Genomic DNA, 15,964 nt, shown 5'->3' on the forward strand with positions numbered 1-15,964 from the left:
CCTCCTCCGGGGGGGTGGGAGGGATGCGGACATCATCTCCCTCAGAGCAGCTCCTCTTCTCCCTGGGCTGCCCGTCTCAGGGCCGCTTCCCCTTACGCTTGCCGGCAGGTTTGGCGGGCCCTTGGACGGGTTGGGCGGCCCCCTTGCGTCCGGCGCCCTGCTTCGCGGGTGGAGGCTGCTGCTTGGGCTTGGCAGGGGCGGAGGCGGACGCTGGAGGACGCCCTCGGCGACGAGCAGACTGGGGGGCTGCCCCGGGCGGCTGGGTGGAGGCAGCAGCGGGCCGCCGGGGCAGGATGTTTTTGATGGCCTCCGTCTGCTTCTTGGCCACCGAGAACTGCTGGGCAAAGTCCTCGATGGCGTCGCCGAAGAGGCCGGCCTGACAGACAGGGGCGTTTAGAAACCGAACCTTGTCCGAATCCCGCATGTCTGTCAGGTTCAGCCACAGGTGGCGTTCCTGGACCACCAAGGTGGACATCGCCCGACCCAGGGAGCGGGCCGTGACTTTCGTCGCCCGGAGGGCGAGGTCCGTCGCGGCTCGCAGTTCCTGCATAACTGCCTGGTCGGAACCACCCTCGTGCAGTTCCATGAGCGCTTTGGCCTGGTGGACCTGCAGGAGCGCCATGGCATGCAAAGCTGATGCAGCTTCTCCGCAGGCTGCGTAAGCCTTGCCCGTCAAGCCGGACGAGAACTTACACGCCCGGGAGGGGAGACGCGGGGCGTGCCTCCAGTCCGCAGCGGTCTTAGGACACAGGTGCATCGCAACCGACCGCTCGACTGGAGGGATCCCCTCGTAGCCCTTAGCTGCACCACCATCGAGAGTGGTGAGGATGGAGGAGTCAGTCGATCGCTGGCGTACGCTGTACGGCGCTACCCAGGACTTCGTGAGCTCCTGATGCACTTCCGGGAAGAAAGGCACCGGGGCGGGACGCTGAGAACCAGCGCGACCCGTCCCGAGAAACCAATCATCCAGCCGCGAAGGTTCGGGACGTGGTGGAGGGTTCCACTCAAGCCCGACACTTGCGGCGGCCCGGGCAAGCATAGCCGTAAGTTCCGGGTCAGACTCGGGCAACGCTGTCACACCAGAAGGGGGCAATGCAGCCGAGTCTTCATCCTCGGAACCCATTAGCTCATCCCCCGATGCAGCAACCGACATCTGGTCCTCCGCCGGAGCCCCAAAAGAGACGACTGGCGCTCCACGTGGGAGGTCAGCGCGCCCTTCCGGAAGCTCCACCGGTACAGTGGAGGGGGGAGGGGCCCGAGGAGCCCTGAGACCCGTCGGGTTTACCCTGACCGACACCCTCAGGTCCCCACCAAGGTCATCAGCCAAAGTAGTAGCCCTCTGCTTTGCAGCTGGAGGACCACTAGATCGGGGGATGGACGATGGTGTTCCACCTCTTCTGAGGTACTGGAGACGGGACCGCAACACTGCAATGGACATATTCCCGCAATGGGAACATGTCTCATCCACGAACGCAGCCTCAGCGTGCTGTGCGCCCAGACACGAGAGACAACGAACGTGTCCGTCAAGCGGAGACAGAAATCGACCGCACCCAGAAACACACGGCTTGAATGACATCTTGAAAAAGACGCAGGGTCAAACCGTGTTGCTCTTTTGTGAATGGAAGTTTGCTCTTTTAGTGCTGAAGCACTCAGGGAGATGACCGCGGCTCCACGCAGTTCGATAGTGCAAGCCTGCGTGAGCTCTCAGTGATATGTATGTGTGAGCGCCCAGCGAACCAACTGTAATGTGTGTGTGTAAGGAAACGCTCAGCGAACCAACAGCTCTTTGTACACTCTATCACTGAAGTGGACGGTCTCTCGCTGACGCGCCGTATCACCCGCACTGGCAAACTCTTTCACAGGAATATTCTCGACTCGTAGTCAGAAAGCTCTTCGTAGAAACAGCAATGAAGACTGTTCGGCTCCGAAGTAGAAAGCGCTGATCTACCATTCCACTTCCTATTTATACCCGCGCTGCGGGGCGGAGCGTGGAATGCGTGATCGCATGCCAAATTTCATTGGCTCGTTGTTAGATGCTCGAAGTAGGATTGGTCTCTAAAGTAAGATCCCATTCGTCGGTTCAGTTCTGACGTACGTCGAACGTGACCGACTGAAAGGGAACCTGTATTTTAAAATAAAATTACTGTAGATAGAAAGCAGACTTGTAAAATCAATACATTTGCAGAGATTAACTTCAAAATTAGTTGTTTTATGTGTAATTTAACATAATTTAACCGTTTATTAACAGCAACATTCTGTAATTTAATTTTGTAAATTAATTTTGACTGTACAATGTTCTGTATTTTTACAGTTTATTGCACTTAATGTTTTTTGTATGTTTTTTACTGTAATTTTACGGAATCCATCTGGAAACTTTGTTGACAGTTACCGTTTTTTGTACGTTTTTTTTTTTTTTTTTTTTTTTTTTTACAGTGTACATGCATCTTGCAGTTTCAGTGTTAAAAAATTGTTTTTCAATCAGCTATAAAATTGTTTATTATTTATGCTTCCTGTCATCCTTGAATATGACCCACATGAGCCTTTGCACAAAAAAAGGTTTTAAAAAACAACTAATAATTATTTGAATAGTTAGGATATACAGTCAAGTCAAGAATTAATTTAGACCATTTTTATTTAAACACTGGAACACTAATAACAGGAGTCCATGATACGCCTCATGCTCATGAATCTCATGCCACCCATATTGCTGAAGCTCCTGTACTCTCCAGGCCTGAAGTACCACATCCTGCCTCTGTAGTGGGGCTGCTCATACATGAGCCAATGGCCGTCCATCACATGACAGGACTGGCATTGAGACATGTGGTAACGGTCCATGATGTTGTCACAGTCATCCATTATCTCGTACATCTGACCCATGAAGTTCTCCCTCTCGTAGATCCTCATCCTGTAGGATCCTCTGTGCTGTAGTGGAAGAGAAGTCAGTGATTAACTTTTCCAGGCAGAACTTCTGAGATCAAGTGTACATAGGCTCAAACATGTTCTTTCTCTCATAGACCATTAAAGTTATGAAAACATCTAGAAACCATGGAGGAGCTCACCATGGGGATCATACGGCAGGACCTGATGCAGTCGCTCATTCCAAACATAGACATGTAATCAGCGTATTCGCCCCTCCTAAAGAAATACTGATTTCCCATGTAGTTGGGACGATCGTACATCATGAAGCATCCGCTCTCCACTCTGCAAGAGTGACAGCGACTCATGTAGGAGGACATGTCAGCACAGTCTCCAGTGCACTCATAAGTGCGACCCTGGAAGTTCCTGTCCTCGTAGAAGATGACCTGAAACCACAATGTTGGTCTTTTAATAATTTAAACTGTTTTAAATATAAAAAGTTGCATTAATGCCTCCTCTGTAATTAATTTACAATTAATTGTAATTTGTGTATTGTTTTTTTATATTCAGCTTGTTGTTGTTTTAACATTAGATTGCATAACTTACTCTGCCCATCGTCACAGGTTTGCTAGTTGCTCCTCAGGACTGAGTGGTTGTGCCAGCTACACTGACAGTCTGTTTGAAGTGCTCACTTTTATACCAAAGAATATGTGCCCTGCATTGTGGGTAAGCTCCTGACCCAGCAAAAATAAATAGAGGCCAACCATGCAAAGTGAGATCCACGGGATATTTGTCAGCATTGATTGTACAGCTTTGAGTGTGGCACACAGTTTCTTTTTTACATTGTGCAATGAATAGAAAAAATTTACTGTACATGCAAATTACTTTATGAAAAAAAAGGATTTTTACAAAATATTGTTCAATGGTAAAGCAAGATGATTATGAACATGATTGTGATGAGTTTGATGATTTTATTCTATATATATTTACAGTTGCAAATCAAAATTATTCAACCCCCTGTGATGGGTATAATTTACAAATGTAGGCTCTTCTAAAGATATTTTTCTAAATATTTTTTTAATCTATTACAGTTTAGTGGCAAATTAAAATTGATAATGTCAATATATAATGTAATGCTTATGAGTTTTTTTTATTTGCAATACAGCTTTCATAATTATTCAACCCCTGTTTAATGCTGCTGTATTTGTATGGTATGGTACACAACTGTTTAAACACAATTAAGCCTTTGGAAACTATAACAAATCTGAATTAGCTTGTGCTGATAAATATATTTAGCCGATGCATGTGATAAAGTTGGGTAGCAAATATGTCCAAGTCAAACAGCTCTCATAAATGCAATAGAGAACCCTCAATTTTCTGCCAAAGACTTGATGAAGAAAAGACAAGATGATCTGATGAAAAGAGGGGGAGAGGGAGGGGGCATTTCAGTGCAGAGTATAAGAAGAACACTATACAAGCATGGTCTTCATGTTGGGACATCTTGCCGAATGCCACTCTTGACTTAGAAGAACATACTGTAAATATTCATAAAAACATCAAATTCATTTGGATAGACATGTAGGAGGTTCTGGAGGAATGTTTTATGGAGTGATATGACTTCAGATTGTTAATCTCATTGAAAATAAAAACAAATATATATATAAATATTTAAGAAAACAGTGGTAACATGAAAACTGATGTTTCTCCGCAGGTGTTAGACCTTTTTCCATAGCTTCATTCCTCTTTTCTGATGAAGTTTTTCAATTACATTCACTTTCCACACTGCAAAAAAAGCTTTTCTTACTAAGTATTTTTGTCCTGTTTCTAGTCAAAATTTCTATTTAAAAAATGCATAGATTAAAGCAGCACCAGGTAGGTTTTGCTCTTGTGGTCCCTCTACAGTTGGGAAACAGTATTGCCCTCTACTACTGTCGTAAACTGTCATCCTACTCAAGGCAGGAGGAGTTCACATGCAGGTGTTCTGCTTGCGTTGCGTGTGAAATGTCTTCATCGCAGGTACAGTGGCATATGTTTCAGCTTGCCAAATGAATATAATTTCATGGGTTTTATTTTTTTCAAATGCCAAATGATCGCAATGCTCAAGTTTACAAGCCAGCGTCATTATAGTAGCCTAGTCTATCTATTGGTTATCGTTTTACAGAATCTATGATACTTCAATGTTTGAGTGGTAGGTAATAACACGCCAACAAGCAAACGCTGGCCCAATGCTGATCCTCGCCCTGCCTTTAATCCGATCACTTTCTCGTTTCCTCTTTTTGCTTTCCTCCAACAAACGATAGTTGGGCTCGCACGTCCAAATTTAAGGAAGTGGAGGTGGTGGTGGAAGTGACGTATATGCCATAAAGCAGTCAAATTTTGTAGTTCTTTTTGTTCTTGGGTTACTACCCGAAACCCGAAGTTTAAAAGTACGATTAAAAACGATACAGACCCCGTCAGGCTATAGCAGACGTGTCATTCAAACTATTGTAAGTCGATGTATCATCACACAAGTCTTGAAAATATAGATTATTTTGCTTATTTTAAGCAAAAAAAACCTCATAATTTTGAGTTCATTTTTCCCAAAACAAGACAATTACTTTTGCTTTTCTAGTAAATACATGTTTTAAGAATTGTTTGAACTAGAAATAAGACAAAAATACTAAGTAAGAATAGAATGTTTGCATTCTACCAGTACCCCAGTCTTAGGGGCATGTGTTGGGACAACAACACGTCTGAACACTTGTTCAGTTGTTCTAGGGGAACTCCCCAAATAGAAATGCGAGGTCTGATCAAGGGCTGATTAAATGGTGACAGATCGGTGTGATGGCCAAGCGATGTGTGCCGCAGCACTATGCTAATCTCGCGACTCAAGTCTGAAGCCATATACCTCAGGAGCCTCTGAAAATATTTTAGCGTAACTGTTGTTTTGTACTTGAACAGACTCAAGCAGTCTTGAGAAAGACATGCTATCATGGCAATGTGGCATGACACATATAGCATCCAGAAGCACATGGTTGGAAAAGCATCTTTAATGAGAGAGAGAAGATCAAAGAATGGCAAAATTTACAGACAGTTAACATTGAAAACCAGCTAAGAATCAAATCACCTTAATAGGGGCATATAAGCTTAAAACACATCTAAAGGTGATAAACAGGCTGTCATCTACTCAATGCTTGTCACTGTAACATTTCTTGTTATGGGAATAGACCTAATATAATACAATAATTTACACTTTTTAATCTTGACAACTATAATAGTAAAAAACGTAGTAAAAGTATTTGAGAGGGTTATATATGTAATACTTATTTCATGTGCAAAAATGTCAGCCAATCACTGCAGTTGGTGTTTACACTGATGTCTCACAGCAGACACCCTCCTTCAAACAGTGTTTAAGCTAAAGGGCTAAAATCAGGATAGAAATGGCCTTTTATTTCCAAATTATGACATTTTATGATGTAAAAATCTTATTAACAATAAGTCAAATTATAAAATTATGTCCACTTCGTCACCTTTTTTAATTTATTTTTATTATGATCTGTCTAAGAGTGATAGACCAACACAAGCTCTTTAAGGGGCAATTTTTGTAGTGCAGCTCAAAACACGTTGAGACAAAAATGCACTATAAATCTTGATCTTTTGCAATACAGGCATTGATTGAGCATTTCATTCTCATTACATTTTAACAGTAAATACAGCTGTTTACAACTAAGACGCTAGATAGCACCAGCTGCATTTGAATGAAACCAGAGTGAGAGACATTATCAGATTACACACAGGCCACATACACCCGTTTTACATTAGACTGATTTAAAGTCTCTTTATTGTTTAAAAAAAAAAAAAAAAAAAAAAATATATATATATATATATATATATATATACATATATATATATATATATATATATATATATATATATATATATATACACACATAATATAAATATATATATATATAAACATTTATTTATATTTATCTAGATTTTATTTTACTCTCTCCTGGCAGAGAGATCAATAGCCAGATAATGTCAACCATGGTACATTGTGTTAAAGTAGGTAGATGTACATTCCGCAAAAGCAATAAACCTTATCACAATAGATAATTAATAAAATGTAATTTTATTGATTTAGATGCATAAAAATCAACATTTGGCTGTAAAGCTTTCACCAACAAAAGCTGGTTTTACCATACATTTTGTGATCTTTGACATCATAAATCCTTTAGGCACTTTTAAGTTTTAATGTCACAGCATTTCTGGTTGGGAAACTATGGAAATCATTTGTTGTCTTTCATCACATGAACCAAGTGTCACTTCCTTTAACAGGACTCCATGATGCGTCTGATGGAACCAATTTTCACTGTGCCTAGACCCATATTATTAAAGTTGCTGTACTCCCCTGGCCTGATGTATAACATTCTGCCTTCAAAATTGGGCTGTTCATACAGCAGCCAGTGGCCATGTGTGACATTGCAGGACTGGCAGTCAGACATGTGAAAGCGTTCCTGGATTGACTCGCAGTCATCCATCAGCTCATACTTTTGTCCGACAAAATTCTCCCTTTCAAAGATTCTCATTCTAAATGTTCCTTTATGCTGGAATGACAAAATTATTATTATGTCTTATTTAGTAATTCAATTAATAACATCAATTTACTTCAATATTAAAATGACAATTACTGTCTAGAATTACCATAGGGATCATTCTGCAAGATCTGATGCAGTCGCTCGTGCTCATACCCATGATCCGCTGGTTATCAGGATACTCTCCTCTTCTCACCATCATTTGGTGGCCCATAAAGTTAGAGCGTTCGTAGACCATGAAGCAGCCGCTTTCCACCCTACAGGAGCGGCAGCTGCTCAGGTATGAGGTCACATCAGGACAATCACCACTGATCTCATGGCTACGTCCATGGAAGTTTCTGTCCTCATAGAATATTATCTGGAAAGCATAGTAACAATGTTACTCTTTGTTCTTTACTTTGTAAATCCATTTAAAATTGCATTCTTGTATCCATCTATTAATAGCTGACGTTGTAACATAAATTTAGATCTTATTATGGATCTGATCTGGACTTAGCATTAAACCCATTCAAAACAAACAATAGCATTTGTCTTCAGCATAGAAAGCTCATACCTTTACCATGATTTTGCATTTGTTTCAGTGGTGTCAGTGTTTTACTGTGTTGCTTTTATACTCAACTTGATTTCTAAAAATCTATAGACCATTGTTTGAACTTCTTACTCAGCAAATCCTTTTTTTAAAACCAGTCTACAAGTAGTTACCAGAACGGTTTGCTCCTAGCTGTGACTTTTCTGGTTGTAGGTAGACAGCTGACCCACTGTTGTCTCAGTCAAAGACAATTTTGGAAATTCTGACATACTTATTTTTTTACATACTGTTTTTCACCTACTATATAGTAGGGAAGTCTGGCAGACTATTTTGGATGCAGCCAGAGTGAGGGTGCGTCCTGTCACCATTTCCTGCCCTGTCAATTATTTCAGTCACAGTTCAAATCCACCACATTCAATTAAATTTAATTTCCTATCATGTTTAAGGATATAAGGGTTTGCAATTCTGTTGCAGATTAAATATAAAGTGGATAACATTGAATTAATATATTTTTGTCAGGTTAGATCCTGATTAATTAAAAGGTGTCATGAAACGGCTTTTTTAAAATATATATACTGTTGTCTGAGGTCAACTAATGACGTTTGTGTGGTTTTTACATTCAAAAACATCATAACCAATAAGTAATAGGCCTAGGCTATTTTCTACACTGATTTTGAGGCTCTCTCCCAAACGCCGGGTTTTGGTGGGCGTGCCGCACTGGAGACTTGGAAGTAAACGCCCATGGCTAGGATTGGATAAGATATGCATATTTAATGAGCTTAAGCTCCCCTGTCAGTTCAGGGAGAAGAGAGAATAAGGGAGAAGCAACCAGAATGATTATCTCAATCATAGAGCTCGTAAACGTCTTTATCAAACAAACACAATGTTTTATTTCTCATCGACCTGCGATTGATTTAACTATTAATTTTATATTACACATAGCCCGCAAGATCGGACGATATAAGCGTGAACCGCGTGCACACACACATACACGTTCGGCGCGCGCGACGCCCTTCAGATGTCAACGAGAGAGAGACTGAGAGAGAATAGCAGAACAAGAACAGAATATAATAAGATTGATCGGCCTGCCAGGCTTTGCGAGCTCTGACCCATACGTGTCTGAGTCCAGTGTGCGAAAGGTATGCTCTGTTAGACACGTATACATAAGCAAAACGATCTATAACAATGCAATACTATCACATATCAAAACACGTTTTACTTACATGGTGTCACCATTCCTCTCGGATCCAAATCCAGCATCAACCAGAGATTTGTTTACAAATGATTCCACAGTGAAATTAAGTGAATATGTCTTCCCCATGTGAGCTGGAAACTAAAGTTCAACCACTCATTCCTCATATAAGGATCAGAAGGAAGCTTATGCAGTGACTGTGTTCTTCCACAACCAGGAACAGGGCAATTTCTTAATCTTCCTCTCCATGTTTATGAGTCTTAGGGCGGGGCTACTGGATTAGACATGCTGTAGATTCTGTAGAGGTGTGTGTTTCGTCGCGCACTTCAGTCAGTATAAAGCACAGGATCGTTTGCTGAGCCTGATGTCTATAAAAGCTTTTCTTTGACTAACAAGGAAGTTTTCAGTTCTGAAACTTACAGGATATTCTTATATTACCATGACCTTTTATATATCAAAAGCTCAAGGAAAAGTTGATTCCTCAATTCATCACCCCTTTAAATCCCTTTATCGAAACCTACTTAACAGCCGGACTTGCACATCTGCCATATTTGTAGTTTTTTTTAACTGATCTTTATTTGTGTTTGTAGTTCTAGCTGAATCCTTGTCCAACGCGCAATGGATTGTGGCCAGTATTAGACATTAGAGTGTGCACAGATCTGCACTTCAGATTTTAACCGGAGTAGTTCATCCAGGTATCTTTGGAATACTCATTTTAACATATTATGATTTGGAATAGGTTTAAATGAGTACACAGTCATTCTAATTTCGAACACTACTTAGGACATGTAGTATGAGAATCGGGACGCAGTGATAGATGGTACTACTATTGGGAGATTACGTGGGTCCACTAGCATTGGAGAAAGCATAGCGGCTAATTTGGTTCAACTGGCCTTGATAACCAGTCACATTACAGCCTTGGTGTGTTTGAATTTCGTTCAGAGTTGTGCGACAGTCAATCATTGTTTGTGGATACCATACATTGTCTGTGACCTCTTATAAAACAGCATTTTTTGCATTATTTGCCTATATGTCTATTTTGTGTGTTATTTTTTGGGGCTTTTTAGCATTTGCCGGAGTGCTGTTGACATTTTAGTAATAGAACACAATCAGAATGGCTGTAATGTTACAGCATTAGTTATGCAATAACATAATTATTAATGTATACATTTTTATAATGATATATTTATGCATAATAATTGGTTATTTCACAACAGACAATGACCTGCTAAAAATGTTTAAAGGAAATGTAACTTTGGTTTAGACAAACAGGCATGTTTTTGATATTGGTTGCATTTCTTCCCTTAGACATCAAAATTATAAACTAAATTGATGCTATAAAATTCATTTGGTATGTCTGTTTTCTATTGGTTTGTATATTTTGTTGGTATGTATAGGCAAAAACAACAGACAACAATATAAATGCATTGTGAGAAATTTATTGTTTATACTTATATTATCATTTATGTTTTTGGACTGTGAATTTAACACAGATCCATGATTCTTCTAACAGAGCTGAATCTGACATTGCTGTACCCCATATCCCTGAAGCTTCTGTACTCTCCGGGCCTAAAGTAGATCATCCTGCCTCTGTAGTGGGGCTGCTCATACATGAGCCAGTGGCCGTCCATCACATGACAGGACTGGCAGTCGGACATACGGTAACGGTCCATGAAGGAATCACAGTCATCTGTCAGCTCGTGCATCTGACCTCCGAAGTTCTCCCTCTCATAGATCTTCATTCTGTAGGATCCCCTGTACTGTAAATTGAAAAGAAATCAATTAAGTTAGTCTGTTTGAGTACATTCTTTACAAATTCACAACGATTCAGTTATATGATTCAAATGCACTGAATCATATTCCTTTATCCATGCTGAAAAATCCAGCACTGCTTTTTTACCAAGCTCACAACTGCTTGTTGTTCCAGCACAAATTTGAATTGTTGATGGAACAACTACACCAGCACAGTTTTGCTTAAGAAAAGCATGACTATGCTGGTCCACCAGCTAGACCAGCTATAACCAGCCTGAACTAACATAGAATTCTTGCTGGATTATGAATATTATCATTATTATACATAATTCTTGCTGGATTATGAATATTGTCATTATTGTTTTATTTTTATGTTACCTGAGGAACCATGCGACAGGACCTGATGCCGTCACTCATTCCCATACGCAGGTAATCAGCATATTCGCCCCTCCTCATAAAGAACTGGTTTCCCATGAAGTTAGGACGGTCATAGACCACAAAGCAGCCGCTCTCCACTCTGCAGGAGTTGCAGCGGCTGAGGTAGGTAGACATGTCAGAGCAGTCGCTGCTGCACTCATAGGAGCGACCTTGGAAGTTCCTGTCCTCGTAAAAGATAACCTACCAAGAAAAGTGTGAATATTTAAATATAAGTTGATGGACTTTCTGTAACATTCAACACTGTAACTTTTTTCTTTTTTTTACAATTACACACCAGATATGAGCATAAAATGACCTAAATCATATTTATGAATTTGACAGTTTCTACATTAAATTTATCATTGAAATGTATCTTTGAATTTAATCGTATTATAGTGATTTTTGCTTACATACCTTGCCCATGTTTGCTATTCTTCGTGGGATTCTGTCCAGTTGCTGTCTGTCTGACTGCTGCCTTTTATACTTTATAGGCTGATAATGGTTTTTGTTATTCAAATACTCTGGAACCTGATGATCAAGCAGGTCTGTGATTTCTGTTAATTTAAATTGTGCAATCACAGCCATGAAACAAACAGAATGAAAGACAAACAGAAAGAGAGAGCGAGAGCGAGAGCGAGAGAGAGAGAGAGAGAGAGAGAGAGAGAGAGAGAGAGAGCGAGAGAGAGAGAGAGAGCGAGAGAGAGAGAGAGAGAGAGAGAGAGAGAGAGAGAGAGAGAGAGAGAGAGAGAGAGAGAGAGAGAGAGAGCAAACATGCATGCAAGATAAATCTGGGTAGAGTTACCAAGTCTGACGATTTCCTTAATGTACCAAACATTTCTCAAGTACCTAAATGGTTGTTATTTAATAATTTTCGGATTGACCAAATGACCAAGATTAAATCTAGAAATGTGTTTGCTATAAAACCTCATTATGCCATTGTTGTGTTGGAAGTCATAATGAAAAAGACTTATTGCTCTTGTCTGTTGTCAATATTTTTTCTAGAAAGCAGAGAAAAGTGGTTTCTAAAATTAAATCTTTGTAAAAGCCGAAATCTCAGAGTCTAAGATTGTGCAGAATTTTATGTTGAAGAGTAAGAAGGAGAGGGAGGCGTTTATCTTTAGATCTTGGTGAAGTATTCTGAAGACCGTGAAGGAGAAGGTGAATGGAGGGATGATTTAAAAGGCTAGTGGGTCCCTACAGCAAAGATGAAACTGAATTCCTGCTATTGATGCTATTGAGGATGAAGCTTGCGAGATTCAAAACAGCAGACTATGTATGCGCTCACAATGTCTTCATTTAATGGGGAATGCAAAAAATCTAAAGCAGCACAGAAAAGAGTAAAGTAAGACCAGGCTGAATCATAGGCTTTTAATGTAGATTTGGCCAGTCCCAACCTCATGTAAAAAAAACTCTCACCCTCATGTCGTTGGACACCCGTAACACTTTCGTTCATCTTCGGAACACAAATTAAGATATTTTTGTTGAAAGCTGATGGCTGTAAAAGGCTTCAGAAAGGCCTCCGTTGGCATTCAGTACATTTCCACTGACCCACTCACAAGATCAATAAAAGGCACTAAAGACATTGTTACAAAGTCCATCTCACTACAGTGGCTGTACAATAATTTTACAAAGCGACGAGAATAGTTTTTGTGCGCAAAAAAAATCAAAATAATTACGTTATTAGCGCTTACGTTATTAGCGCTCATTTGCATCGGCAGCCGCACTAAAGGTTGTGCTGTCATGAAACAAGATTCTCACACTGGATAGTGGATGCGATCTCACTAGCATACAGGTCTAAGAACCTAATCTGTCCTACAGGCATTAAATGTCCGGTCAAGTGTTCAAACAAATCGACTGTTCTGGTTCTTTTCATTCCCCTTATGAAGCCCGCCTGTGTCGGTCTCTCTAGAGGTTTTTTTCCCTCATTCAGTTGGAGTTTTTGAGTCAGTCAGCACGCATGGCATTTTACATTGTGTTCCCATACGCAATATGAGAGACCTCTCGATAGGGAATGTACTCGGTTACTTTCATAACCTCGGTTCCTTGAGAGAGGGAACGAGTATTGCGTTCCGTGCCGTGCTTGTGCTTCTCAGGTGTCGCTTCAGTCGATTTTTAAAACCTGATACCTATGGCGAAACGGGGTCTTATATAGCCTCCAGTATGCTAATAAGTCTCTTTTTCGGCGGTCTCTAGAGCGCCCTCATTGGCTCGCTCTCCTCAGCCGCCTTTCCATAGGCTCCTGCAGTTGCCGCGTTCCGGCCATTCAGAGCGCTCTTTGCGCCATGCTATTGCCGTGCAGCGACACTGCGATTTACATAGATACCTTTATATAATAAAGTTTTACTTCATATTCTCGAGAAAAGTAGCTTTTCCCATACGCAATACTCGTTCCCTCTCTCAGGGAACCAAGGTTACTAGAGTAACCAAGTACGTTCCGTTCTGATCTGTAAGAATATGGCAAAAATATAATTTAGAGAGACACCCTTGATCTAAAGAAATATCTTGTTGATTAGATTAGAGGTTTTTGACAATTCAAGAAGTCTAAAAATGAAAGCGTGGCACTGAGGAATGATGAGCATAGCAAAATTTAGGTGTCATAAGAGAGATAACAGTTCTCGTTTGGAGACAGAAGTAGATTGAAACAAGGACATAATTTGCCTAATGCGATCCAGCTTTTCAGCCAGAGACACTTCATAGCATTGCTATCTAAAATTATACCTAGGAATTCGAGAGAGATTGAAGGGCCGACAGTTTTCTCTTCTGAAAGAGGAACATTGAGTTTAGATCTTTTAGTTTAGAAATACACCGATCGGAGGGAGAGTTGGGAAAATCACTAAAAAACATCTAGAAGATAAAGAATGAAGGGTAGTTTATATACATTTAGAAGAATCCAGCAAAGCACTTCTGATAGACAATCAAAAATCTTAGGAGTGCTATAGCAACCATAAGCGAGACGTACAGCGAAATACATTTTTGATCTCCATTTAATGCCGAAGAAGTTCCATGGGAAGGCTGCTGAGGAATAATTTTAAAAGCATCTTTGATGTCTGCTTTAGTGAGCCAAGCAGGCGGATTTAATAAACTAAATAGTGTTGTCTACGGAGGAATAAGGGAAAATCTTCAGGAATAAGACGTTAACATTGGGAATAGAACTATTGTGAGGGGATGAAAGGTCAATAATGAATATTTTCTTCCCAGAGTACTTTCTAGTAGCTTTGTCTTTTGGGTTGATGTGAAAAATAGAAAAAGGAGAGTAAAGAAAGGTCTGATAATATAGTCATCTAAGTCTAATTCTTTATGAACCAAAGAGTCTATGATTACAGATTCTTTTATAGCTGACATTACATTTTTGCAAATGAAAGTGGAGAAGGGAATAGCTGAAAGTCCTTCCAGAAAGCCTTGAATAAGATCGGAAATGAGAAACTCAACAAAACAATGATTAGGATGATTAGATTAGGTTCTTAGACAAAAAATGAAATATTGCTTGAAGTTGATGGATGTTTATTCATGGCAGGATTTATAAGAGGAGCTTTGAACCTGTAAATAAACCTTTGAATAAACAGCTCTAGGATCACTATTGCCACAACCAGCACAACAAGTGAATATTTACAAGTAGCATATGGACAAACTGATTAATTGAAATGAAAGCACGTATATGCTGGGGTGTTGTTATGATGTTTCACCTGGCTAGGTAGGCAAGCAGGAAATCTAGACCTAGAAACAGTTATTTTATGTTAATTTGGAGACCCCTGGGTCAGAAAGCTGTCCGAGGACAGAGGTTGGCAGATTGGGAAACTCTGATTCTGAAGTGAAAATGATCTGAAAACCAAGCAAGTATTTGCCTTATACTTGTGGAAGTGGAAGCAATTGGGAACAACAGCAACTCAGCCACGAAGGGGTGGGCCACATAAAATCACAGAGCTGGGTCAGCGCATGCTGAGGCACACTGCGCAGAAGTTGGTGTAAAGCACGCCACCTCTGGACTCTAGAGCAGTGGAGTCGTGTTCTCTGGAGTGACAAATCACGCTTCTATGTCTGGCAATCCGATAGATGAGTCTGAGTTTGGCGGTTGCCAGGAAAATAGTACATGCCTGACTGCATTGTGCCAAGTATAAAATTTGGTGGATGGGGTTATGGTATTTATGGTTGTAATTATGACGTGGGGTTGTTTCTCGGGGGTTAGGCTTGGTCTCTTAGTTCCAATTAAAGGAACTCTTAATACTTCAGCCTGCCAATACATTTTGGACAATTTCATGCTCCCAACTTCATGGGAACAGTTTGGGGATGGGGTCCTTCCTGTTCCAACATGACTGTGCACCAGTGCACAAAGAAAGGTCCATAAAGACATTGATGAGCAAGTTTGTTGTGGAGGAACTTGACTGGCCTGTACAGAGTCCTGACCTCAACCTGATAGAACACCTTTGGGATTAATTAGAGTGGAGACTGCGAGTCAGGCCTTCTTGTCCAACATGAGTACCTGATCTCACAAATTGCACTTCTAGAAAAAAATGTAAAAAATTGATAAATGTAAAAACACTCCTAAAACTTGTGGAAAGCCTTCTATAAGAGTTGACGCTGTTATAGCTGCAAATAGTGGGCCAACGCCATTAAACCCTATAGATTAAGAATGGATGGCATTAA

At 40.6% G+C, this 15,964-nt stretch overlaps 3 protein-coding genes across 3 annotated transcripts; all 3 read right to left on the minus strand.

Moving 5' to 3' along the window:
- Nucleotides 1-2,649: 2,649 nt before the first annotated feature.
- Nucleotides 2,650-3,471, minus strand: LOC137075304 (gamma-crystallin M2-like). Its single transcript, XM_067443693.1, has 3 exons — nt 3,463-3,471; nt 3,060-3,302; nt 2,650-2,922 (listed from the first exon to the last, which is right to left on the minus strand). The coding sequence occupies exons 1-3, from the start codon at nt 3,469-3,471 to the stop codon at nt 2,650-2,652; spliced, it is 525 nt and encodes a 174-aa protein (XP_067299794.1).
- A 3,698-nt stretch (nt 3,472-7,169) lies between these two features.
- On the minus strand, nt 7,170-7,887 carry crygm5 (crystallin, gamma M5; the record flags this gene model as incomplete). Its single annotated transcript, XM_067444809.1, has 3 exons — nt 7,170-7,445; nt 7,543-7,795; nt 7,865-7,887. Coding segments are annotated over 3 exons (552 nt in total), but the record flags the coding sequence as incomplete, so codon positions are not given.
- Nucleotides 7,888-10,638: 2,751 nt separating this feature from the next.
- crygm3 (crystallin, gamma M3) lies at nt 10,639-11,746 on the minus strand. Its single transcript, XM_067443694.1, has 3 exons — nt 11,738-11,746; nt 11,285-11,524; nt 10,639-10,914 (listed from the first exon to the last, which is right to left on the minus strand). The coding sequence occupies exons 1-3, from the start codon at nt 11,744-11,746 to the stop codon at nt 10,639-10,641; spliced, it is 525 nt and encodes a 174-aa protein (XP_067299795.1).
- Nucleotides 11,747-15,964: the final 4,218 nt, after the last annotated feature.

The sequence above is a fragment of the Pseudorasbora parva genome, chromosome 5, assembly GCF_024679245.1.
Source record: "Pseudorasbora parva isolate DD20220531a chromosome 5, ASM2467924v1, whole genome shotgun sequence".
NCBI classification, from domain to species: Eukaryota; Metazoa; Chordata; class Actinopteri; order Cypriniformes; family Gobionidae; genus Pseudorasbora; species Pseudorasbora parva.

Bases quoted from the DNA above. Each gene is read 5' to 3' on its own strand.
- LOC137075304 (XM_067443693.1), bottom strand. The intron at 2,923-3,059 runs GTGAGCTCCTCC...CTTCCACTACAG, and splicing joins CCTGCCGTATGATCCCCATG to CACAGAGGATCCTACAGGAT.
- crygm3 (XM_067443694.1), bottom strand. The intron at 10,915-11,284 runs GTAACATAAAAA...TTCAATTTACAG, and splicing joins CCTGTCGCATGGTTCCTCAG to TACAGGGGATCCTACAGAAT.